Here is a 24,898-nt window from a genome sequence, read left to right as displayed (position 1 = left end):
ATCATTATAGTATAAGACTGGAAAGAAAATAGGTATCCATCAATTATGGAATGGCTAAACAAATTATGGCATATGAATATAATGGAATATTATTATACCCTAAAATAATTAATATAAATAATTCAGAGGAACATGAGAAAACTTTTATGAAGTGATAAACATTAACTAGGAAAAATATATATATGTATATATATATATATATCTATGTGTGTATAGTTGCTCCAATAACGTAAAAAGAAAGAACAACAAAGTAAAACAGGAAATTGTAACTATTATTTCCAAGCTTGGCCACTGAGAAGAGTTGAGAAAATCTGCCCCCCCGCCAACTTTCTTTGTGGAAATGGAGGATTATGGGTGTTAAATACTGTATATGCCATCAGATAGAGTTGATGCATTGGTTGGTTTTGATAATTTTTTTCTTTTAAAAAAATCTTTGGGGAAAGTACCCTCAATAGAGGTGAATAGTAGGGATATATCCAAAAACTAGTGCTATTTTTTAAAGACCCCCCCAAAATTTAGCCTTTTTTTCTTTGGAGGGGGAAAGGAGTGCAATTGGGGTTAAGTGACTTGCCCAAGGTCACACAGCTAGTAAGTGTGTCAAGTCTCTGAGGCTCAATTTGAACTCAGGTCCTCCTGACTCCACAGCTGGTGCTCTACTCACCTAGCTGCCCCTAAAAATTTAGCCTTTTAAGGCTAAATAGTAAAAGATATGAATAACTCTAAATTATTGTAAATAATTTATTTGCTGCAACATTTACAGTAGTGATTTTTTTCTGTTGCCTTTGAAATTAAGGTATATTACTTAAACTTAAGAGCATTCACTATTGTTGCACAAATTAGTAAGGCTAGAAAAGAAATATAATTTCTCCCCATAACTTCACATGCAAACCCTCCAAGCTATTATAAGTGACAAATAATACAGATAAATAAGGGATTGTTGGAATAGTGAGCTTACCAAATGGTGCCCAACCGCAGTGAGTTTCATTATCTGATATTTTCCCAGCAGGATCACGGAAGGCATTTTCATTAAGTATGTTGAGTTTAACCTTACCATGAGAAGCACACTGCTTATGCAATTCACCCTAGTGAATTAAAGGAGAAAATACATGAAGGAATAGAAAATGTGCACAATGGAAAGTCGGAGGATAATACATAGTAATATAAATGTAACTATCAGTCTAGCATTATGCATTGTATTTGATTAACTCTCTCCCCCTTCCTCCCTATAAACAGATACAACTGAAGTAATTATAGAAAGCAAGAGGCAGATATCAGAGGCAATGAGGTATGAATATTAACAAACTGCTAATACTTGCAGCACTTCACAAAGGGAGACAAACTTTTTTTCTTAAATAAATTAGCTTGATAGCTCCATTTTCAATAAAATTCTTAACCTTTTAGCAGTCTGCTGAAGGCTATGAACCCTTTCTTAGAATAACATTTTTAAAATAATTGGAAGAAATGTTAAATTTCAATGAGAGGTTATTGAAAATAAAGATGCGATTTTCCCCCCATTCAAGTTCACAGACCCCTGAAATCTGTTCATAGACCACCTCTACCTGCCCTTCCCCACCCCTCACCCCCCCAGGTCTGTAGACCTCAGGTTAAGAACTCCTGCTTTAAGAAGTGTGAAGGAGTATTTTTTGACTGAATTGGAAGGATCATTGTTATTGGTGGCAGAATGTTGGTCCATTGTGGATCTTTAAAAAGATGAGTTCACCAATTTATGAATCACTCCAGGCAATGAGCAACTTTGTGGACTGTGACCACTGCATCTATATCAGAGAGTAACAGAAATAATATGTTTTTCTTTCCTCTCTCCCTCATATGTTCACTCTTCATTTGCCCAATAAGCATTGATACACAGCAGCTTCAAGGGGTGGCACCTTTGGTAACAGGGAAGAGATACAAATATAAACCCAACGGAGAATTTAGCTTTGGCATATGGGACCTGACCTGCAGGGACATGAAACCTAGGGGAAGGAAGGGTTTAAGTGGACTACATGAGGAGAGAAAGGACATCAAGACCCCACAGTATCAGAGACCTTAGTTGCCTTGACTACAGAGACACTGCAGATTTATGAGAAACAATGCTTCAGGTTTATGTTGGGGGAATTTTTTGTAGCTGCATAAAGCCATGTGGAAACAAGGCATATTAGCTACATATACATCCAAGATACCTTAGTAAATGCCTAGGCTTTGAACTAATTGTTTTAATAGGCTAACTATTAAGAGGGGGTTCAGAGGTGAGGGCTTATTAACATACCCTTTGATCCAGCAAAACCACTGCTAAGTCTATATTCCAAAGACTTCATAAAGGAGGGGGAGGACCTATTTGTATCAAAATATTTATAACAGCTCTTTTTGTGGCGGCTAAGAATTCAAAATTGAAGGGATGCCCATCAATTGGGGAATGGCTAGACAAACTGTGGTATATGATTGTAATGGAATATTACTGTGCTATAAGAAATGACAAGCAGAATGATTTTAGAAAAACCTGGAAAGACTTACATGAACTGATGCAAAACGAAGCGAACAGAACCAGGAGAACGTTATACACAATAACAGCAATATTGTTCAATGAAGAACTGTGAATAATGATCCAAGAAAATCTCGAAGGATTAATGATGAAGCCTACTCTCTGCCTCCAGAGAAAGAACTGATATTGTTTGAATACAGATTGAAGAATGTTATTACTTTCTTTCATTCTTTTTCTTTTATTCAGGTCTTGTACAAAATGACTAATATGGATTGCAGATACATAGCCTATTTTGCTTACCCATCTCAGGGATGGGGAGAGGAGGGAGGGATAGAATTTGGAACTCAAAACAAACAAAAAAACAAATTAAAAAAGTGTTTTAACATGCAATTGGAGAAAAATAAAAAAAAATTTTTAAAAAGTATTATAGATTGTTTTTACATGTAATTATAACTCATTCAACTTCTCCTCCCAAAATTTGGATGCTATACCATTTGGTGCATATGCATTTAGAATTGATATTACTTCATTGTCTATGATACCTTTCAACAAGATATAATTTCCTTCCTTATCTCTTTTAAATAGATCTATTTTTGCTTTCAATTTGTCTGAGACCATGATTGCTACCCTGCTTTCTTTGCTTCAGCTGAAACATAATAGATTCTGCTCCATGGAGCCCCTTACCTTTACCCCGTGTGTATTTCTCTGTTTCAAATGCTTTTCTTGTAAACAACATATTGTAGGATTCTGGTTTTTAATCCATTCTGCTATCTACTTCTGTTCTGTGGGTGAATTCATCCTATTCACATTTGTAGTTATGATAACTAACTGCATTTCCCTTCATGCTATTTTCTCCTTATTTATCCTTCTCTCTCACTTCCATCCTTTCCCTCCTCATAAGTATCTTACTTCTGATTACCACCCCCTCCAATCTCTCTGTCTTTTATCAATCCTCCCTTCTATTATCCCTTTCTCTTTTTACTTCCTTATAGGGTAAGATAGATTTCTGTATCCAACTGAGTGTGTACATTATTCCCACTTTAAGCCAATTCTGAGGAGGGTAAGGTTTAAGCTTTGCCCACCCCCACCCTCCATCTTTCCCTCTATTATAATAGGTCTTTTATACTTCTTTTATCTGGAATAATTTACTTCATTCTATCTCCCCCCTCCTTCCAGTGCAATCTTCTTTTTATCCCTTTATTTTGTTTTTTAAGGTATCATCTCATCAAAGTTATCTTATGCCCATACCCTCTTAATGCCTTTACAGTAATAAATTTCTTAAGAATTACAAATACTATGTTGCCATATAGAAATATAAAGTTTAACCTTATTGAATTTCTTATGTTTTCTCTTTCTTGTTTCTTTTTTTTACCTCTTTAAGTTTCCCTTGAGTCTTGTATTTGGAGGTCAAATTTTTTATTCAGCTATGGGTTTTCTTTTGTTTTTCGAAGGGGGAAGGCAGGGCAATTGGGGTTAAGTGACTTGCTCAAGGTCACACAGCTAGTAAGTGTGTCAAGTGTCTGAGGCTGGATTTGAACTCAGGTCCTCCTGACTTCCAGGTCAGTGTTCAGCACTCACTGTGCTATCTAGCTGCCCCTTCAGCTATGGTAAAGCCAACAGAATTTAAACTGTGGTCCTTACTTGATTTCTCTGCATTAGGAGTCAAACTGTTGAGGGTGGTTACTGGTTCTGACCTACTAACTTTGCCTCTTTACCTTTGTTTGGGAAGATACTCCTTTATTTTACAGCAAACCCAACAACTTTCTTTCAAATTTTTGTTTAAAAAATTATTCTTGGGGCAGCTAGGTGGTACAGTGAGTAGAGCACTGGCTTTGGAGTTAGGAGGACCTGAGTTCAAATCTGGCCTTAGACACTTGACATATGTACTAGTTTTGTGACCTTGGGCAAGTTATTTAACCCCAATTGCCCTGCCTTCCCCCCTCTGAAAAAAATTATTCTGTACTTAACAAATATCAAAGAAAATGAACATTTACATATATAAAGCAGAACAGAATAAAAGATATCTGTACATATGCAGCTACAACTCTGTATCACTACAGATCTAGAGATACTCCCAAATCCAGAAGAGTATAATTCCATAACAACTGCAATGTGATGCTGAAAGGGAAAAAGTAGATTCCCTGCAACTGCATGAATGCCCAAGAGAAATTAAGGAAGAGATAAAAAAGAAAAAGAGAAGCTCTAAAAGAATTGGAAGGATATTAAATAGCCTAAAACAAAAAGTGGTAAACCTTACCCGCATACAGACTCTCTGAAATTAGGGTAGACCAAATGGAAATCAATGACTCCTTGAGACAACATATATTTTGAAAAAATTAAAAGATTGAAAAAAAAATATATGATGTTTTAAAAAAAAATCTGACCTGAAAATGAGTCAATTTAAGATCATTTAAGATTTGGACTCATGGGACCAGTCAAGATGATAGAGTGGAGGACAGAGTTGAGAATACATAAGATTCTTTTTTTTTTTAAATTTTTTTCTTTTTTTTTTCTTTTTTTGAGAATACATAAGATTCACTGAATGTTTGTAACTGCCTGGCCCAACCACAAATTACATCAAACATTCATAGAACAATTAATTCCAATTTTATAAAGCTATTTACAAAATTAGAAAAGGAAGAGACGCTACAAAATTGTTTTGGTGATACAGATGGGGTCTTGATACCTAGGCTGTGCAGAGTCAAAGATATAAATCAGGACAACTGGAGATGGCCCTGGATGTAATGGGAGACCTTGGCCTTTTTAAGCTGAGGTCTTTAACAGGTCTCAGTTTGATTGAGGCAACACCCATTCAGTGATTAAGGCTAGGCAAGAAATGAGGCAGAAAACGGCCTCTTTTACAAGTGAAAAAAATCAGTCTGGAAGGACAAAACCCTCAGGATTTCTGGCCAGAGCAGAAACAATTGCTATTTTCAGTCACTCTGACCAAATAATGAGCAAGTGGGGCTTGGCACCAGGATCTATTATTGGCCAATCAATGACAGCCAGAGTGATTTGGATTTAAGTCATGGTCCTTAAGAAAGAAATCTAGCCTGTCAATTCCAAGATAGCTTGAGAGATTTCAGAGAGAAAGAAAGAAAAAAAGGAGAGAGAGAGAGAGAGAGAGAGAGAGAGAGAGAGAGAGAGGAAGGAAGGAAGGAAGGAAGGAAGGAAGGAAGGAAGGAAGGATGGGAGCAACTTAGAAATAAATGACAATTAAAGTTTATTAGAATAAGTCCCGCTTTTTCTCATTTATTGTTAACCAATTAGAGTTGATTGCCATTCTCAGGAACATCCCTCTTCCAAGGCCATATAGGTCATGAGCCCTCATGATTGTCTTTGGCATTTGAGAGTGCCACTGATCTTTTATTAAAATGCTAGCATTATTAGTAAAATGACTAATCGTCCAGAAATTATGTCTCTTGAACTTTTTAAACACCATACCTGAGTGATAGTAAGACGGTCCCTTTAACAAGAAAGGTAGAGGACATGAGGCTTCAACTGCTAAATGGAAATGACATTTTAAAAATCATGTTTTCTGGGTCTCTTTGGCTTTAGTGCTTTTCATAAACACATGATGACTATGCCAGACACTGAAAATGCCAGTACATTTAATGTACTTACATGTACTAGTACAAACCTGTTTCTTCTGCTGGCCCAATGGGCCTCCACCTATAAGGACATGGCTCTTAAGAAACTTAATTTTGGTTTGCCAATGGCTCTATCCACTATTGGAAAGGCATTCAAAATTGCACTTCAGTAGAAGTTAATCTGGTAACAGGGGATACCCTAAGGAATGGGGGTCCTGACAATGGGCAATCTGGTGGCCTGAACTCTAGACTGCATGGGTGGTATGTGAGAGAGCCTTAAGGGAAGAGGCAGAGAAGATCTTCACCTGCATTAATTTCTGGGGAGTGGTCATGGGTCTGGCCAAATGATCTAGGCACAGGATTGGACAATCGAAGGCTTTCACTGGTGACCAGTAGAGGAAATTCTTCCCACTGCATACAGTTGCATCCATGTCTACAACCATCAGAGATGTCATATATTTAACCATGTTGGAGTTGTTACAAGAAGAGTAGATTTTGGGGAGTAGGTCCAGTGCCAATATGAACATTATCGTGGTGATGCAATGTTGTGCTAGGCACAGGACCCTACGATCCTCTTAAGGACAAGGAAACTATTCTTGGCCATTTGGATTCCTTTTGCTAATTGGAGTACCTACCTAACCCAAGTGGCCCCCAACTTATTCTCAACTGGCAATGTGTTACCCTCCTATGTCAGGAGAAGAGGTTTGCCCTAGCTAATCAAGAACTATGTCTACATCATGTCCAATCTCCATGAAGTCATGTCTTTGACAAGTCAACATCACTCTAGGAAGAAGGACTCTCCATCTCAGTGATTTCTGGGATCTAATCACTAGGAATACTTACCTGATAAAAATGCACTACTTTATATAGTTCTGGCTCATCCCCTCTGGCCCTTCCTTATTTCTTTCTTGATGAGGAATAATCTTGGCCTTAAGGTTCTTGGCCCCTCAGAGGGCTCTATAAGCCCTTGAGAATTGGGTCATGTTTCCTCAATTGAGTGTTTCCTTTCCTCTGGGAAATAACTCTCTCCCATAAAGGGCTTAGGGTAAAAAAAAGCACAAGGGAGGTTAAACTGTCACTGCATAACTATGGTGGATCTGTATTTACTTTGAAGAAAGGTGGTCACATACCTGACTCTGGAGGTAGAGTCACTGAATAGGAGTGAGAGAGACTCCTTATTTAGCCTCTGTGGAAAAAGGGGGGCAGCCCCTCTACAGAGGCCTCTAAGGGGTTGAAGAATTTGTAGAAGGGGGAGATTTTGGTGGGACAGCCAGGGAATATTGAGTGTCAGCATTGGGAGAATCTTAGTATCAATTTAAATCCTGGGACAGTTTGCATGTAAGAGGTTTATAACCTATTATTCATTTTACCACAGATGACTTTAATGCATATGTTCCTGGTGCTACTCTGACTCATTAGCTCAACCTCGTTAACTTGTATTAGGAGGCCCATTTGTGAACTTCAAAGATTATGATATCACCTAACTTATGAAATCGTTTATTGATATGAGACTTGGATCTTTCAAATGGGAGAAAAAAATCTAAAATTTCTGGGTTTTCCGCTTTCCTCTTTATTTTTCCTTTTTGGTTACTCTTGGGAGTATAGTATTTTTTCCCCTTTCCTGTTAGTATTATCTGTGCCAGGAGTATAAAAACTTTGAAAGCAGCTAAATGATAGAAAGTCCTCAGGGCCTTTCCACTATGGATATGGTAGGCAGTAAGACTAGGGTTTCTCCATTTCTCACAACAGGAATTGTTTTTTTTTTTCATTTCTTTTTTTTAAAATTTTTTTATTTAATATATTTAGTTTTCAGCATTGATTTTTCACAAGAGTTTGAATTACAAATTTTCTCTCCATTTCTACCCTCCCTTCCCCACTCCAAGATGGTGTATATTCTGGTTGCCCTGTTCCCCAGTCAGCCCTCGCTTCTGTCACCCCACTCCCCTCCCATCCTCTTTTCCCTTTCTTTCTTGTAGGCCAAGATAAATTTCTATGCCCTATTGCCTGTGTATCTTGTTTTCTAGTTGCATGCAAAAACTTTTTTTTTTCAACATCTGTTTTTAAAAACTTTGAGTTCCAAATTGTCTCCCCTCTTCCCTTCCCACCCACCCTCCCTAAGAAGTCAAGCAATTCAACATAGGCCACATGCATATCATTATGTGTAACCCTTCCACAATACTCATGTTGTGAAAGACTCACTATATTTTGCTCCTTCCCAACCCATCCCCCTTTATTGAATTTTCTCCCTTGACCCTGTCCCTTTTCGAAAGTGTTTGTTTTTGATTACCTCCAACCCCATCTGCCCTCCCCTCCATCATCCCCCCCTTTTTTTTATCTTCTTCCCTCTTCTTTCCTGTGGGGTAAGATACCCAATTGAGTATGTATGGTATTCCCTCCTCAGGTCGAATTTGATGAGAGCAAGATTCACTCATTCCCCCTCACCTGACTTCTCTTCCCTTCCTACAGAACTGCTTTTTCTTGCCACTTTTATGTGAGATAATTTACCCCATTCTATCTCTCCCTATCTCCCTCTCTCAATATATTCCTCTCTCATCCCTTAATTTTATTTTATTCCTTTTAGATATCTTCCCTTCATCTTCAACTCACCCTGTGCCCTCTCTCTCTCTATATCTATCTATTTATATCTATCTATATATACACATACATATATACATACATACACACTCACATATACATATATATACATAAACATATAACATATATATATATACATATATATATGTATATATATATATATGCATATTCCCCTTCAGCTACCCTACTACTGAGGTCTCATGAATCATACACATCATCTTTCCACGTAGGAATGTAAACAAAACAGTTCAACTTTACTAAGTCCCTTGCAATTTCTTTTTCTTGTTCTATTTCCTGATTACCTTTTCATGCTTCTCTTGAGTCTTGTGTTTGAAAGTCAAATTTTCTATTCAGCTCTGGTATTTTCACTGTGAAAGCTTGAAAGTCCTCTATTTTATTGAAAATCCATATCTTGCCTTGGAGCATGGTACTCAGTTTTGCTGGGTAGGTGATTCTTGGTTTTAATCCTAGCTCCATTGACCTCCGGAATATCGTATTCCAAGCCCTTCAATCTCTTAATGTAGAAGCTGCTAGATCTTGGATTATTCTGATTATGTTACCACAATACTCAAATTGTTTCTTTCTGGCTGCTTGCAGTATTTTCTCCTTGATCTGGGAGCTCTGGAATTTGGCGACAATATTCCTAGGAGATTTCTTTTTGGGATCTATTTGAGGAGGCGATCAGTGGATTCTTTCAATTTCTATTTTGCCCTGTGGCTCTAGAATACCAGGGCAGTTCTCCTTGATAATTTCTTGAAAGATGGTATCTAGGCTCTTTTTTTGATCATGGCTTTCAGGTAGTCCAATAATTTTTAAATTATCTCTCCTGGATCTATTTTCCAGGTCAGTGGTTTTTCCAATGAGATATTTTACATTGTCTTCCACTTTTTCATTCCTTTGGTTCTGTTTTATAATATCTTGATTTCTCATAAAGTCACCTAGCTTCGACTTGCTCCAATCTCATTTTTAAGGTAGTATTTTCTTCAGTGGTCTTTTAGACCTTCTTTTCCATTTGGCTAATTCTGCCTTTCAAGGCATTCTTCTCCTCATTGGCTTTTTGGAGCTCTTTTGCCACTTGAGTTAAGTCTATTTTTTAAGGTATTGTTTTCTTCAGTATATTTTTCAGTATATTTTTTGGCTCTCCTTTAGCAAGTCATTGACTTGTTTTTCATGGTTTTCTCGCATCCTTCTCATTTCTCTTCCCAATTTTTCCTCTACTTCTCTAACTTGCTTTTCTAAATCCTTTTTGAGCTCTTCCATGGCCTGAGACCAGTTCATGTTTTTCTTGGAGGCTTTTGTTGTAGGCTCTTTGACTTCGTTGACTTCTTCAGGCTGTATATTTTGGTCTTCTTTGTCACCAAAGTAAGATTCCAAAGTCTCAGACTGAATCTGGGTGCGTTTTCACTGCCTAGCCATATTCCCAACCAACTAACTTGACCCTTGAGTTTTTCAGTGGGGTATGACTGCTTGTAGACTAAAGAGTTCTATGTTCCACGCTTGGGGGGATGCGCCAGCTCTGCCACAGCAGCAGTCCTCCTTCCCCAAGAACCCCCAACCTAGACTGGACTTAGATCTTCAGTAGGCTCTGCACTCCTGCTCTGATCTGCCACTTAATTCCTCCCACCAGGTGGGCCTGGGGCCGGAAGCAACTGCAGCTGTACTTCTGTAGCTGCCCCACCTCCGCTGCCCCGGGGGCAGTAGCGGACAGGGGAACTCCTTCCACTCCTGCAGCTTTTCCCACTAACCTTCTCTGTTGTCTTTGGTGTTTGTGGGTTGAGAAGTCTGGTAACTGCTGCAGCTCGCTAGGGCCTGCTCCGCCCAGCTCCTGGTCTGGTTGGTCCGCGCTGCTCACGCTGGGCTCTGCTCTGCTCCCAGCTCCATGCGGGATAGACCTCACCCAGAGACCATCCAGGCTGTCCTGGGCTGGAGCCCTGCTTCCCTCTGCTGTTTTGTGTGTTCTGCAGTTCTAGAATTGGTTCAGAGCCATTTTTTATAGGTTTTTGGAGGGACTCGGCGGGGAGCTCACACTAGTCCCTGCTTTTCGGCCGCCATCTTGGCTCCGCCCCCCTTGATCTCTTTTTTTCCATTTCTTAAAACAGGGATTAGTTTTCGCTAAAAAAACCAATAAGGTGGTTCTGGATCTGATTGTCCTGTGCTTTCCTGGTGCAGCTTCTTGTTCACCTAAAGGCTTATGTCATCCATACTTATATAGTGCCCTGCTAACCAAATGACTTTTCATACAGGGACAAGGCGAACTGCCTCCAGAGAAGCTGATATCTCACGGTCCTTGTTGCAACCTTGTTGATTCTTTTTTTTTATCCTTGCTGTTTTAACGCAAAGCAAACCTTGTCTTGTTAACTTTTTAATGACCCGAGAATGCCTCATTTCTTCCCAACATCAAACCTGAAGAGGGTGCTGTAGTTAAGCCGGTCCCAAATGATAGTGTCTCCTGAGGGCATGTACTCATTAGTGAGTGCCCCAGAGAAGACAGAAGCATTCTGAAAATGCCTACTTCTACTAAACGTTTTGAACTTTTCTAGAATTTGAGTGCTGGTTGTTAGAACAAGTTTATTGCTAAACTTCTGATCTCAATTGTACTTACATAATGGAAGAGAAGCTGAAGGGCAAGAAAGATTTGTGTTAAAACTAAACAATCCCTTTGGAGTTCAGTGGATGCACAGTTTGGAGGGCTTGGGAGCAGACTTGTACAAAAAATGTGACAGTCACAAGACAACAGTTGCCTTTACCAGCAGAAGCTTAAGTGACAGTGAAACTTGTCCTATCCCCCACCTGGAGTTCTTGGCTTTGAAGAGGGCTGTCAGTAAGTTCACAATATGCTTCTAGCAAAGTTTCAAGGATGAAAAACAAGGCACTGACATATCCTGATCAGGGCCAAATTAAATCCTGCTTGCCAGAGATGGGTAGCTAAACTGTCTATGAATTCAGTATTCACTAGCAGTCCAGAAAGACTATTATGCATGCAGATGCTGTCCTGAAGGCCATGTGACAATAAAGCTATGTTGCTATCTCAGCAAAGAAAAAAGTATATGTGACATCTACAAAGCTGGGCCACAAGCAAATGAGGAGATATATTTCACCACAGATTAACTAGAGCTTGAGCTATCAAATGAAAATGATTAGTTCCTTTTTTTTTTTTTTTTTTGCAACTCAGGTTAGAGGGGAAAAAATTAGAATTAGGCAAATGAGTTTAGCTGCTTTGCCCAGGGGAAGATGTTAAAATCTGGGAATGGTATGAAAGGTGGGGTTTTGTACACTCCCATTTCCCTCTTTTTCCCCCAACAATTATTGGGAAATGGTTGTTTTGAAAAAAAAAAACACTCTTCTATGGGGGCAGGAGCCAAGGTAGTGACTGAAAAACAGTTATTAACCCAAGGGAAAAACTGAGGCAGTGGTTGACAAGGAGTAACACAACCCACACAAGGCCGAGGTTGAATGAGAGTTAATGACCACCCCCTGGCAACCCCACTTACCAGTATAGCACTATATCACCACCAGCATATGAGTCATATGCAAAATGCGAATTTTTAAAGGTTGGAACAAGGAAACATTTCAAAATTGCCTTCTATTATCTTATCCCCCTCCCCTACAAATTATAGCAACTACTTCCTTTTATGACTCATAGTTAGTTTGTTACAGAATGAACTCATTTTACAGTTTCTTACCTTAACTATGCTGATAGGTTTCCTAGATAAGTGAAAACTTGCATACAGCAAAAAGGTCAAGACAAAAATGAAGGCCCTGTACCTGTAAAACAGAACAGTGGTAATGTATGAAAAATATAAGAAGCTTGAACTAAGCATCACATAGCACACAGTCTATTCATAAATGCTACATTCATTTTAAATGTACATATGTTAGATTTAAAAAGGTCTCTTAAAATTCATTTTAAAATAGCTGTTAAAAATGCAAATCCAGCTATGTTATCTCTTTAATATTTTTAATTTAATAATTTAATTTAATAATTTTAAATATTTTTAATATTTACTCAAATTCACATACTAGCTTTTAAATAATTATCTAAAATGTGGAATGTTATAATACATGAGAAAATTTTTAATCTTTTATAAATTAGTCAATAAATATTTATTAAGTTTCTACTTAGTATTATTTAAGCTGCTACTGCGAGCAAAGCACTGTACCAAGTCCTGAGAAAACAAAGAAAGGCAAAAACCAGTTCCTGTTTACAAGGAGCTTACAACCTAGTGGGGGTGACATGTCTGGGTAAGAACAAGTATATCAAAATAAGATATAGACAGGATAAATTGGAGACGGTCAACAGAGGGAGGCCACTAGAATAAGCGGGAGCAGGAAAGGAATCTTGGAGTAGATGGGATTTCAGGAGGGACTTGAAAGATGTCAAGGGTGCCAGAAAGCAGAGGTGAGGAGAGAACTGCAGGCATGCAGAAAAACCACAGCATGGAGATGTGATGTCTTTTTGTTCTAGGAACAGCAAGGAAGCCAACTACACTGGATATGAGTACAGGAGTGGAAAGGTAGGAGGGGTCCAGGTTATGAAGAGCTTTGAAATCCAAACAGATTTTATATTTGACCTTGGAGGTGATAGGGAGTCACTGGAGGGATGTGTGTGTGTGTGTGTGTGTGTGTGTGTGTGAGAAAGAGAGAGACAGACAGACAGACAGACAGACAGACAGACTTGGTCAGATCTGGGCTTTAGGAAGACCATTTTGACAGCTGAGTGGAAGAGTAAGGAAAGATTGTGCCAGGGACACCAACCAGCAGGCTAATGTACAGGTGTTGGGTAAATGAGAGCCTGAACTAGGGTGGTGGCAGTGACAGAAGAGAGAAGGGAGCTTACAGAAAAATAAAGAATGTATTCAGGAATATGTTGCTTTAGCATACTAGACATACAAAACTGAATTTGTAAGACATATATCTTAAATGGTGATTATTTGTTTTACTAAATGATTCTCCACAGACTTACTTTATATAGCCTACTTCTCTAGTACACTTAATATAGTTAAGACTTTTAAAAAATTTTATGTAACTTTTGAGCAATCCTAAGTGAGATATGGGCAGCTAGGTAGAACAGCAGATAGAGTGCCATGCCTGTAGTCAGGAGGACCTGAGTTCAAATGTGACCTCAGACACTTACTAGCTGTGTGATCTTGGGCAAATCACTTTACTCCGTTTGCCTCAGTTTCCTCATCTATAAAATGAGCTAGAGAAGGAAGTGGCAAACCACTCTAGTATCTGTGCCAAGAAACTCCTGCCATAAAAGGGGGGGTCATGAAGAGTCAGATATGACTGAAAATGACAGAACAGCATCAACAATAAGCAAGGTATTTGTGTTTACTTACACAGGTGTAGGAGGTATCGTGGCATAGTAAACAGTGCATTGGTTTTGGAGTCAAAAGACCGGCTCTTGAGTTCTGATTTTGCCAATCATTAACTATGACCTCTGCAAAAACTGATTAATCTCTTAGCATTGTAATTTCTTCTTCTGTGAAATGATAGGGTCAGAGGGTCTCTTCCATCTCTTAAAATTCTATATAGTTTCTACCTTCGTCTATTGACTTCCTTCCCCTCATTCAGCATAGTGGTTCTCAAAGTGTGGTTCCAGGATGCCTGAGGATCCCTGAGACCTTTTTAGAGGGTCCAGGAGGTAAAATTTATTTTCATAATAATATCAAGTTGTACTAATTTCTAATATAGTAAATATAGATAGATCTAGCCCATATTATGGTAAATATTGATAGATATAGCCCCACATAAACAAAACAAACGCTTTTTGAGATACTTGAATAATTTTTAAGAATAAAAAGGGGTGCTGAGACTAAAAAGTAGGAGAACTATTGCTTTATGTATGTCAACGTCCCATTTCATCGAGGAAGCCTTCCCTGATCCGTTTCCAATTCCCACCCTCTCACAGCACTTGACTTTTACCTCTTTAATATGGTTATGTGCATATGAGTCATGTCTTCCTATAGACTATACTATCCATTTATATCAGAAATTCCATTTTACTTAATCTTTGTATGTATTCAGCCTAGCATAGTATTCTGCCCATAGTGATTGCTTACTGTTTGTTGAACTGAAATGAACTGAACCAAAATGGATTCTAGGAGCATAACTGAGGCAGGTACCAGAGAAAGGGTACAGGATGAGAAACAACCTTTGTGACCTTAGACTTTAACTTTTGAACTTCTGCTTCCTCATTTGTAAAATAAGAATAATACTCACCCCCTTCCAACCTCTCAAAGGTATTGGCTAAGAAAGTTCTCGGTAAAATTTAAGGATCAAATCAAAGTTTCCTTACTTCATCCCCCTTTCTTATGGTCGTTGTGGAAAGAGATTGTTTGTTGTTGTTGTGGATTGTTATTCATTCCGAGAGGATCATGACAGCAGGAAGATGATGCCTTGACTTGCTAGTGAATTGAATTTAAGTGAGGAAGGGCTGTGCAAAGTCATCAGCCCTACTTTCTCCTCCCAAGCCAATTGGGTCCTGTAGCAAGGTATAGATCAGGATGACTGCAGACAGCCCCCATGGAAAGAGAAGGCTCACTTCAAAGCATCATAGCATTCACTACTGCAAAGAAGCTGAGAGGTCATGTATTCAAATCCACTAGTTTTATTTCTTCTTTCTTTTATGAGGTCTGGAGACAGGAAAATCATGCAAGAGAATTGTGGTAGGGCAGAGATCTACCAAGTAGATCTCTGACAGCTAGTTTAGTGGTGGGATATGTTTTAGTTTTGGATTGGTCCTGTGGCAGGGGTTCTTAACTTGGGGCCTATGAACTTAAATTTTTTTTTGATAATTGTATTTTAATAAAATTGCTTTCCTTTGTAGTTCTATGTATTTTATTTTATGCATTTAAAAACATAATGCTGAGGAGTCTTTAGGCTTTAGGGTCCACACAACACAAAAAAGGTTAAGAACTCTTGCTTTATAGGATAGCTACTTATCCAAAAGAACATCCCTCTTCTCACACAGACTTTCAAGTATAGAAAAGAAAAGTTTTAAATTATTTACACAGAATATTCATTCTCATTTCCCTCTAGGATATATTCTGGACTTTCTCCATAATCCCCCTCTTCATCCTAGAAGTTCACTCTACCCCCTGAAATTCACACATTGCATTTACCCTCTGCCCCAGTGATTTCTTCTAACTGGATAGCTTCTCCCAGAACCTCTATTTAATAAGGATGCCTAGGATAGCCAGGTCTCATTCCTCTCCAGGCTGCACTTCAGACTTTCAGCACTATGCTCCCATGCCAGATAACTTGGTCTCACTTTTCATCTGCCTTTTCTATGTTGCCTTCCTCATTAGAATATAAGCTCCTTCAGGGCAGAGATTATCTTTTTGCTTATACTTATTTTATAATATAGTTTATATCATATAATATGTAATAACATAATTATAATTTATTTTATAATGTATTTTATACTTATACATGCCAGTACATACCAGTGTGTGGCACATTAATAAATTTCTTTTAAAGTTTTTATTTATTTTACTTTTAATTTATGGGATAAAACAAACATTTCCATAATATAGTGTAATAAAAAAATGCACAAGAAATTATTATGCACAAATATATTATCTGCAACTTGCTATTCCATTTATGTACATAATAAGGTATCATTTCAAATTTCTTTTTTTCTTCCCTCCCCCCAAACCTAGAGATGGCTACCATTAGATGCAACTATGTACAAATATATAAATATACATTATAAATAGTATAAATATATATATAAGTATGTATGTATGTATATATATATATATGTATATATGAATCATTTCTATTTATCAGTTCTTTCTCTGGATGCAGATATCATCTTCTTTCATATGCCCTTTGTAGTTAATTTGTGTATTTATAGTAGCCAAAATGACTTATTTGCTTGAAGTTGTTTTTAAAACAAAATTGCTGTTACTACATACAACGTTCTCTTGGTTCTGCTTGTTTTGCAACTTCATTATTTCATGCATGTCTATCCATTGTTCTACAACCAAAGGGCTCATCAAGTCTTCCCACGTTTTTCTAAGATCGCTGAGCTCATCATTTCTTATATCACAGTGATATTCCATCACAATCGTATTCCACAGCTTGTTCAGGCATTCCCAACTGGCAGGCATCCCTGCAATTTCCAGTTGTTTGCTATCACAAATACTGCTGCTCTAAATATTTTAGAAGATATTGGTTCTTTTCCTTTTTTCCTAACCATCTTTGGAAATAGACCAAGTAGTGGTATTGTTGGGTCAAAGGGTATAAGCAGTTTAATAACTCTTTGAGCGTAATTCCAGGTTGCTCTCCAAAGTAGTTGGATCATTTCACAATTCTATTAAAAATGAATTAGTGTCCTAATTTTTTCACATTTGTTGTTTTCTTCTTCAATCATTTTAGCCAATCTGGTAGGTGCAAAATGATATCTCAAGGTTGTTTTAATTTGCATTTCTCTAATCAATAATGATTTAGAGCATTTTCATATGATTATAAATTATTTTGATTTCTTCATTGGAAAACTTTCTATCCTCTGACCGATTATCATTTGGGGAATGACTTGTATTCTTATAGATTTGACAAAGTTCTTTATTTTTCATATGAGACCTTTATTTGAGAAACTATAAAAATTATTTTTACAACACAGTAAGTTTTAAATAAAAGTTTGTTGACTAACTGACTGAATCAATTATTAATCTCAATTCTGTACACCATTCTGTCATTACTTACAAAGTGCCTTGCAAGAAAGAGAAACCTTTGCCCCTCCTGGGACTTATATTCTAGGACAATATAACTGAAACCTACACATTCATTAAAATTGTCAAAGCCATTTCTTTCTCCATCTTTCACTGCCTTTTCCCTTATCCTTAACCCCCATCAAACTACTCCCTAACATCCCTCTCTAAAGCTACTGACCTGTTCCACAATGTACTTTGGAATGCTTGCTCCATATGTAAAAAGCCAGCTTTCATCTTAAAACTTTTCCTTTCTTGCTCCCTCAATTTTTCTGCACTCACTGAGACTTAGCCCCCTTTGGATCATAAAGCTTTCCTGGTCTACCTTTCCAGCACTGGTTGCACCTTCATTTATATTCCTTACCTCCATCCCACCCCCACTCACTGGTCATGGTGGAGAAGTTGGAGTACTTCCTCTCCATTGCCATTTCTAGGAAAAGAAGTGCAACCACCATCACTCAGTAACCTCTCCTCTTCTGAAATTAAGCAATCCATAATTATCAGCCCCAATCAAAGATTCTAATGGCTGTTTCATACTTGTCTCCATAACATTTTTCTTTTTTCCTCAATGAGTTCAGTCCCAGACTGTCTTTTTCTCTTCCTCAACTCTTGCCCTTATAAAAAGGGGACTTCAAAAAATATTGGTACTCAACAGTCTAACCTCCTAATTCCTCAACATATTCATTTCCAGGAACCTGCTCTTCCATTCCTCCATAGCTACACACAGAAATAGACATACTCTTAATTTTGCCATCATCCACAAATATTCTTCCATGTCCATGAACTCTGAAATTCCTTTATCTGATCATAATCTATTTTCATTCCACCTCTTCCTTTGCCTTGCAACTCTAAATTCTGTTCTTCATCCTAACCACAACCTCCAATCCCTTTACCTTTCAATTCTTTCCCAGGCCATTAGACCTTGCATCGCTTAGCCTCCTTTCCTCATCTTGACCTTGTGAGGAACCAGTTCAACAAAATACTGTCGTCTTCTCTCAAGTGCCTTGTCCCTTTGTCCTTTTGAAGACCGTGTTCAGTCAAACCTCGGACTTGGATAACTCCTACCATTTGCTGCCTTTGCTAACATGGTGCTGAATGGAGCTACATAAAGTAAGTAAATCATGCTGATCAGCTCCATTAAAATTTATATTATATAATCTAAATTGGGTCCTCAACAGAAAGACAATCCTTTTACACCTCCTTAATTAATTCACCATATCCCTCACCACAGTGGCTTTTCCAAACCTTCTTTTCTCTCACTAGAAGTACTACTAGAAGAAGCTACTTCTTTCTCATTTTTCAAACCCATCTACAAATTATGCGAAGGTTTTGAAAATATGGTTAGTTGGGGCTGCTAGGTTGTACAGTGAGTAGAGAGCACTGGCCCTGGAGTCAGGAGGACCTGAGTTCAAATTTGACCTCAGTCACTTGACATATTTACTAGCTGTGTGACCTTGGGCAAGTCACTTAACCCCAATTACCCTGCCTTCCCCCCTGCAAAAAAAAAAAAGAAAAGAAAATATGGTTAGTTAATTTCTGTCATCCCTGATGTTACTATGTTATTCTTACAAAAAGAAAATCTAAGGGTGTTACATTTTATATTTTTAACAAGTATATTGGAAAATTTTTAAACAAGTCAGAAAATTATGTTTGCAGGTTTTTAGTGGGTAAATATGAGTTTTTTAAAAAAACAAAACAGGTGGCATATAGATCATTTTTGGAAACAAAATTGCATGTAAATCAAAGCAACTCTGAAAGTTCACCTAAGTCAGCAAATTGGCAAATGATGACAGAAAGTGGAAAAAGTTGGTGTTGAAGGTGTTATGAAAACAAAGGTACACTAATGCATATTTGGTGGAGGTGTAAATTGGTTCAAGAATTTTGTAAAGCAATTTAGAAATATGTTAAGATAGTGACTGAAATGTCCATCCTCTTTGTCAGAGTCAAATACCTCAAGGAAGTAAAAAATAGAATGATCCATATTATCCCCAAATACTTACAGAAAATTTTTTATAGCAAAAAAGAACTTCAAAGAAGCAGATGCCCATTGACTGGGGAATGACTAAACAGATTGTGGTGCATGAATATGCAAAATAAGAAAGAACATAAATATAGGGAGGCACAGGGAGATTAAAATGAACTTTCATCCCTCCTCAAATCTTCTATGGCTCACCCCACCCCCTCGTCCACCCCACTCTTTCAGCTGAAACCCTGCCTCGTATTTTACTTAAAGAAATGAGACCATTTGTTACAGCTCCCTCTTTCCCCAACTGTGCTAAAATAATAGACAGGATCCTGGAGTCAGGAAGATGTGAGTTCAACTCTGCCCCTCCAGGATAAAACCTAAAACCTTCTATTTAGGGTTCAAAGCCCTTCCTTTGTTTATTTAATTTTTTTTTTTGGAGGCGGGAAGGCAGGACAATTGAGGTTAAGTGACTTGCCCAAGGTCACTTAGCTAGCAAGTATGTCATGTGTCTGAAGCCGAATTTGAACTCAGGTCCTCCTGACTTTAGGGCTGGTGCTCTACTCACTGCACCACCTAGCTGCCCCTGTTTCTTTATTTTAATATAATTATTATTTTAAATTTTAAGTTCCAAATTCTCTCCCTTCTTATCACCTTTCTCCCATCCACTGAGAAGGCAAGCAATATGATACCCATTACACATGTAAAGTCATGCAAAACTTATTTCCACATTAGACTTATTGGTGTGAAAAAGGAAGAAAAATAAAGTGACAAACAATATATTTCAATCTGCATTCAGAATTCATCAGTTCTCTTTTTGGAGGTGGATAGTATTTATAATCCCGAGTCCTTTGGAATTATCTTGGATCATTGTCTTGATCAGAGTAGCTAAGTCACCATTGATTACGATATTTCTGTTACTGTGTATAACGCTCTCCTGGTTCCATTCACTTCACTTTGTATCAGTTCATATAAGTCTTCCCATATTTTTCTGAAACCATCCTCCTTGTCATTTCTTGTAACACAATAGTGTTGTGTCACAATCATATGCCACAAGTTGTTCAACCATTCCCCAATTGGTGGGTATCCCTTCAATTTCTAATTCTTTGCCACCACAAAAAGAGATGCTGTAAATATTTTTTGTACATATAGGCAGATCCTTTTCCTCTGATCGCTTTGGGATATAGACCTAATAGTGATACTACTGCTTTAAAGAGTATGCAGAGTTTTATATCCTTTGGGCATAATTCTATTCCTCCCTTTCCAGTTTTCTTACAGGTTACACCCTCCTCTCCCCCAGGTTCCTCCAATGAGAAAATACACCTCCTGACTCCAGGTATTTTCACTGTTGTCCCTCGTGCCTGAAATTTTTTCCTTCTTACTTTATGCCTTCTGGCTTCTCTCAAGTCCCAGATAAAATCCCACCTTGTACTGAAAGGGGAGATTAAGGGTTTTTTTTTGTTTTTATTTTTGTTGTTTTCTCTTTTAATATGTCCTAAGTAGCAACTTGTTGACATCTACTTATCAAAGAAAAGGTCAGAAAATTCATGATATTTTCTCTTTTGTGAAAATAATTTTGCTGAAATGTCTCAAAGTTGAAGAATTCTTTGAAGCATTTCACAGGAGATAATCAGCAAAACTCTAAGAAATTGTGTGACTCTGGCAAGTTGCTTAGCCTCTCAATGCTTTAGGCAACTCTCTACAACTTGCAGACAGCTGACCCAAATTTGTATGGGTCATATTTTCATGCCACAGTTTCCAATACTAATGAAATCACAAATGTGATCTTTCCCTCCTTTTTTTTTATTTTCCCCCCAATTGCATGCAAAAACAATTTTCAATATTCATTTAAAAAATCTGGAGTTCCAAATTCTCTCCCTCTGTCCCTTCTCACCCTCTACATCCTCAAAAGTTTTGTGCTTCTGGTTAAACCTTCCCCAATCTGCCCTCCTTTTTATCAGCCCCTGTCCCCCCACCCTCCACTTCTCTTATCCCCGGCCTCTCCTACTTTCCTGTAGGGTAAGATAGATTTCTATATCCAACTGAGTGTGTATGTTACTCCTCTTTGAGCCAATTCCAATGAGAGTAAGGTTCAAGGGCTTCCCCTCCTCTACTTCTCCCATCTTCCCCTCCACTGTAAAAGTTCTTTGGTGCCTTTTTCATGTGAGATAATTTATCCCATTCTACCTCTTCCTTTCCCCTTCTCCCAGGGCATCCCTCTTTCTCACCCCTCCATTTTTTAGATAATCATCCCATCATATTTAATTTACACCTGTGCCACCTATGTATACTCCTATCTGCCCTAATAATGAAAGTTCTTAGGAGTTACAGGTATCATCTTCCCATGAAGGAATGTAAAAAGTTTAACCTAATTGAATTCTTTATGATTTCTCTTTCCTGTCTCCCTTTTTATGCTTCTCTTGAGTCTTGAATTTCAAAGTCACATTTTTTATTCCGCTCTGGCCTTTTCATCTTGAAAGTCCTCTATTTCATCACCTATCCATTTTGCAGTGATTAGCCAGAGCTAACTATGGAGGTTAAATCATCTCTGGAAAAATGACTTTGGTTCAGCTCCTTGTTGGTTATTTTACCTATACCAAAATGTATAGTTTGGGAGAAGGAAAGGAATCAAACTTTTATCACGCACTTAGTCTATGCTAAATGATTTACAAATATCTCATTTTAATCTCACAACATCTTTGTAAGGTAGGTAATATTTTTTTATCGCCATATTACAGTTGAAGAAACTAAAGTAGACAAGGGTTAAGTTACTTTCCTAGGGTCCAACACCTAATAAGTATCTGAGGCTGGATTTAAACTCAGTTGCAAATCTGATCATGTCCACCCCTTCTCCATTCAATAAAATCCTCTAATTAGATTTCAGTCTTCCACAACCTGTTTTCCTTCTTACTTTCTTATACCTTATTCCTCTCCATTTATTCTGTGATCCAGTGACACTAGCCTTGCTGTTCTTTGAACTTGATGACACTCCATTTCTTGAATCTAAGTGCTTCACTGGAGCAGCTAGGTAGTACCATGGATAGAGTGCCAAGCCTGGAGTTATGAAGACCCAAATTTAAATCTGACCTCACATATTTTCTAGTAATGTGGCCCTGGACAAATCACTTAAGCTTTTTTTTGCCTCTGTTTCTTCATCTGCGAAATGGGGATAATAATAACATCTACTTCCCAAGGCTGTTGTAAGGATCAAATGAGATAATAACTGTAAAGCACTGGGCACAGTGTCTGGCAAATAGTAAGTGTTATATAGATTGAAGGATACCTTTTTTTTTCTTGAGTTTTTTGGTCTATGTTTTCTTTCACAACATGCCTATTATGGATATGTTTTGCATGACTACACATGTATAACCTATATTGCATTGCTTGCCTTCTCAATGCGGGGGGTGGAAAGGGAGAAAATTTGGAACTCTAAGTTTTAAAAACAAATGTTAAAAATTGTTTTTACGTGTAACTAGGGAAAAAAAACACTAAATAAATACAAAAAAAAGAGAGAAAAATGCTAGCTTACTGACCAACTGCCAAGGGGCCAATCTAGGAGATTTCCATAGATGAGACTCCTGAACATGCTGAAGTCATAGCATGGGAACTGGGAAAGAGATTGAGCATCTCCAGGTGACCCTGAATATCAAATGAGATCCCAAAAGTATCCCAATTATATCCCTAATATAAGTGTACAATCAATCTTTAAACCACTTGGCTTATTTAAACTACTTAGTATGTTTATACCATAGACTGTGTTAGACTTGATTCACAAGCTACTAATTGGTGCATGCCAAGCATAATTTCCAATACAAGGACTGTGATATTACCATCCTTTCTGTATATTAGGATTAGACTGCTCAGTGCTCAGTGTCATACATGCTCACCAAATTATAGTGATTAGCTGAAGCCACAGATAGCATTTTATAAGTGAAACCAAGACCAGTTGTTTCATTAAACAGGATTGGTTTAGTGCTATAAGGGAGCCAAGTAATCTTTGCTATTAAAGAGGCCTGTAGGCACAATGATACCTATATTCTATTCTTTATCTTTAGTTCCTTATACTTCCAGGGTCAAAGGTAGGTCTCCATTGCTCCTTTCTCTTGAGAAAAGGAAAGAATTTCCCTTTGCTTTAAGAGGCACAAGACTATAGGTCCTAGGGAATTATATGATGTACTTTTGGCTGACTAATGCTACCTAGTAAGTGATTGCCAGAGGTACCAACAATATTGAGATGCTATTATGTTAGTCCTACCATAAATGGCCTTTTATGACTGACCATAATTAAACTATCCTGGACACTTCTTGTTTTGAGTACCAAAGGGAAAGAAAAGCTCTTTTTTGGTCTCTCCAACTTGCAAGATCTGCAAGTGAACACATATGCCGCTGATCACCTAACAGGTTAAAGGAAGCGGGCACAACATGAATGGGATACCCTAATGAGGGTAGAAAAAGATACTGTAGTGATCCAAGAAGGTATCTGGTTCATCATTCTCTTGACTAGGATTAGTGTTGTGGAGCAGACCTGACTCAGGCCAAGATCAGGATTGGAATGAAATGAAAAATTTATAGATAATCTAAAGGGGGGGGGGGGCAGAAAGAAATCTACTTACCAATATCACGGAAAGAATACTCAGCGAAGATGTATTCAGTCAAATCCAGCCCTCTCATTTCCATATGGAAAAGTGTTTGATCAGAAGGGTATGTTGAATGAAAAGGATGTGTTAATTTGCAAGGCCTTAAGGCACCCATCAAGTCTTAGGGAAACTCCTGGAACCTTTTTATGTCCTGTTGTAGGGATTCTTAATGTCTTTTGAGTCATGAGTGCCTTTGGGAGTCTACTGAAATCTATGGAATCCTTTTCAGGGGAAATTTTTAAACACACAAATTAAATTATATAGGATTACAATGGAAAATAATTATACGGAAATTCAGTTATAAAAATATTTTTAATGATCTGTTCACAGTAGCAGATACCCTAGTAGATACTGCTGCTACCACAGTTGTAATGTTATCCACTTAAACACATGGGTTTTTGGTCGTTTTTTGGTAAGAATGTCAGTATATGGCTGACTTTCAACATTATTGAGCTTGCTGCTCTATTCCTAGTATGAAAGTTCTGCGTTTACATTACAAATAAAAATGAAATCTTGCCAGGCACTCTTGGGCACTGATGCAGAGTATGGTCCATGAAAGCAAGTCAGTAGGTGGAATCACCAAGAACCCTATTCTGAGGGCTCAGGTGCATCCACTAATTCCAGGTTTCCTTTTTTGTATCCATCATGTACTTATAATTCATAATTAGCTGAACACACCAGGCAAGTAGTAGGCTATCTTGGGAGGCATTTTCCCCAATTGTCAGAGTTAATTCTGAATATTATGACCTCCCTCATGGTTTATTCTAAATACTGTGACCTTCCTCACGGTTCAAGGTACTACCAATATACAAATTTCTACTTGTAGGAATCAAGTCAACAGGAATTTATTAAGTGTTTATTATGTACCAGGCACTGTACAAAGTACTAGGGATACAAAGAAAGGGAAAAATAGTCCT

At 37.8% G+C, this 24,898-nt stretch overlaps 1 protein-coding gene across 1 annotated transcript in view; it reads right to left on the bottom strand.

Moving 5' to 3' along the window:
- SLC37A1 (solute carrier family 37 member 1) overlaps positions 1-18,309 on the bottom strand; it is a 103,908-nt gene extending 85,599 nt beyond the window's left edge. The window contains exons 1-3 of the mRNA XM_036744148.1: positions 18,275-18,309; positions 12,348-12,429; positions 956-1,082 (exon numbers count right to left, since the gene is read on the bottom strand). Coding sequence (XP_036600043.1) covers positions 956-1,082; positions 12,348-12,429; positions 18,275-18,309 — 244 coding nt within the window. The remainder of the gene's footprint in view (positions 1-955; positions 1,083-12,347; positions 12,430-18,274) is intronic.
- Between the last annotated feature and the right edge of the window lie 6,589 nt (positions 18,310-24,898).

This window comes from Trichosurus vulpecula, chromosome 2 (genome assembly GCF_011100635.1).
Source record: "Trichosurus vulpecula isolate mTriVul1 chromosome 2, mTriVul1.pri, whole genome shotgun sequence".
Classification (NCBI taxonomy): domain Eukaryota; kingdom Metazoa; phylum Chordata; class Mammalia; order Diprotodontia; family Phalangeridae; genus Trichosurus; species Trichosurus vulpecula.
Note: the sequence above shows the minus strand (reverse complement) of the source record. Positions and strands in the feature narration are given on the sequence as shown.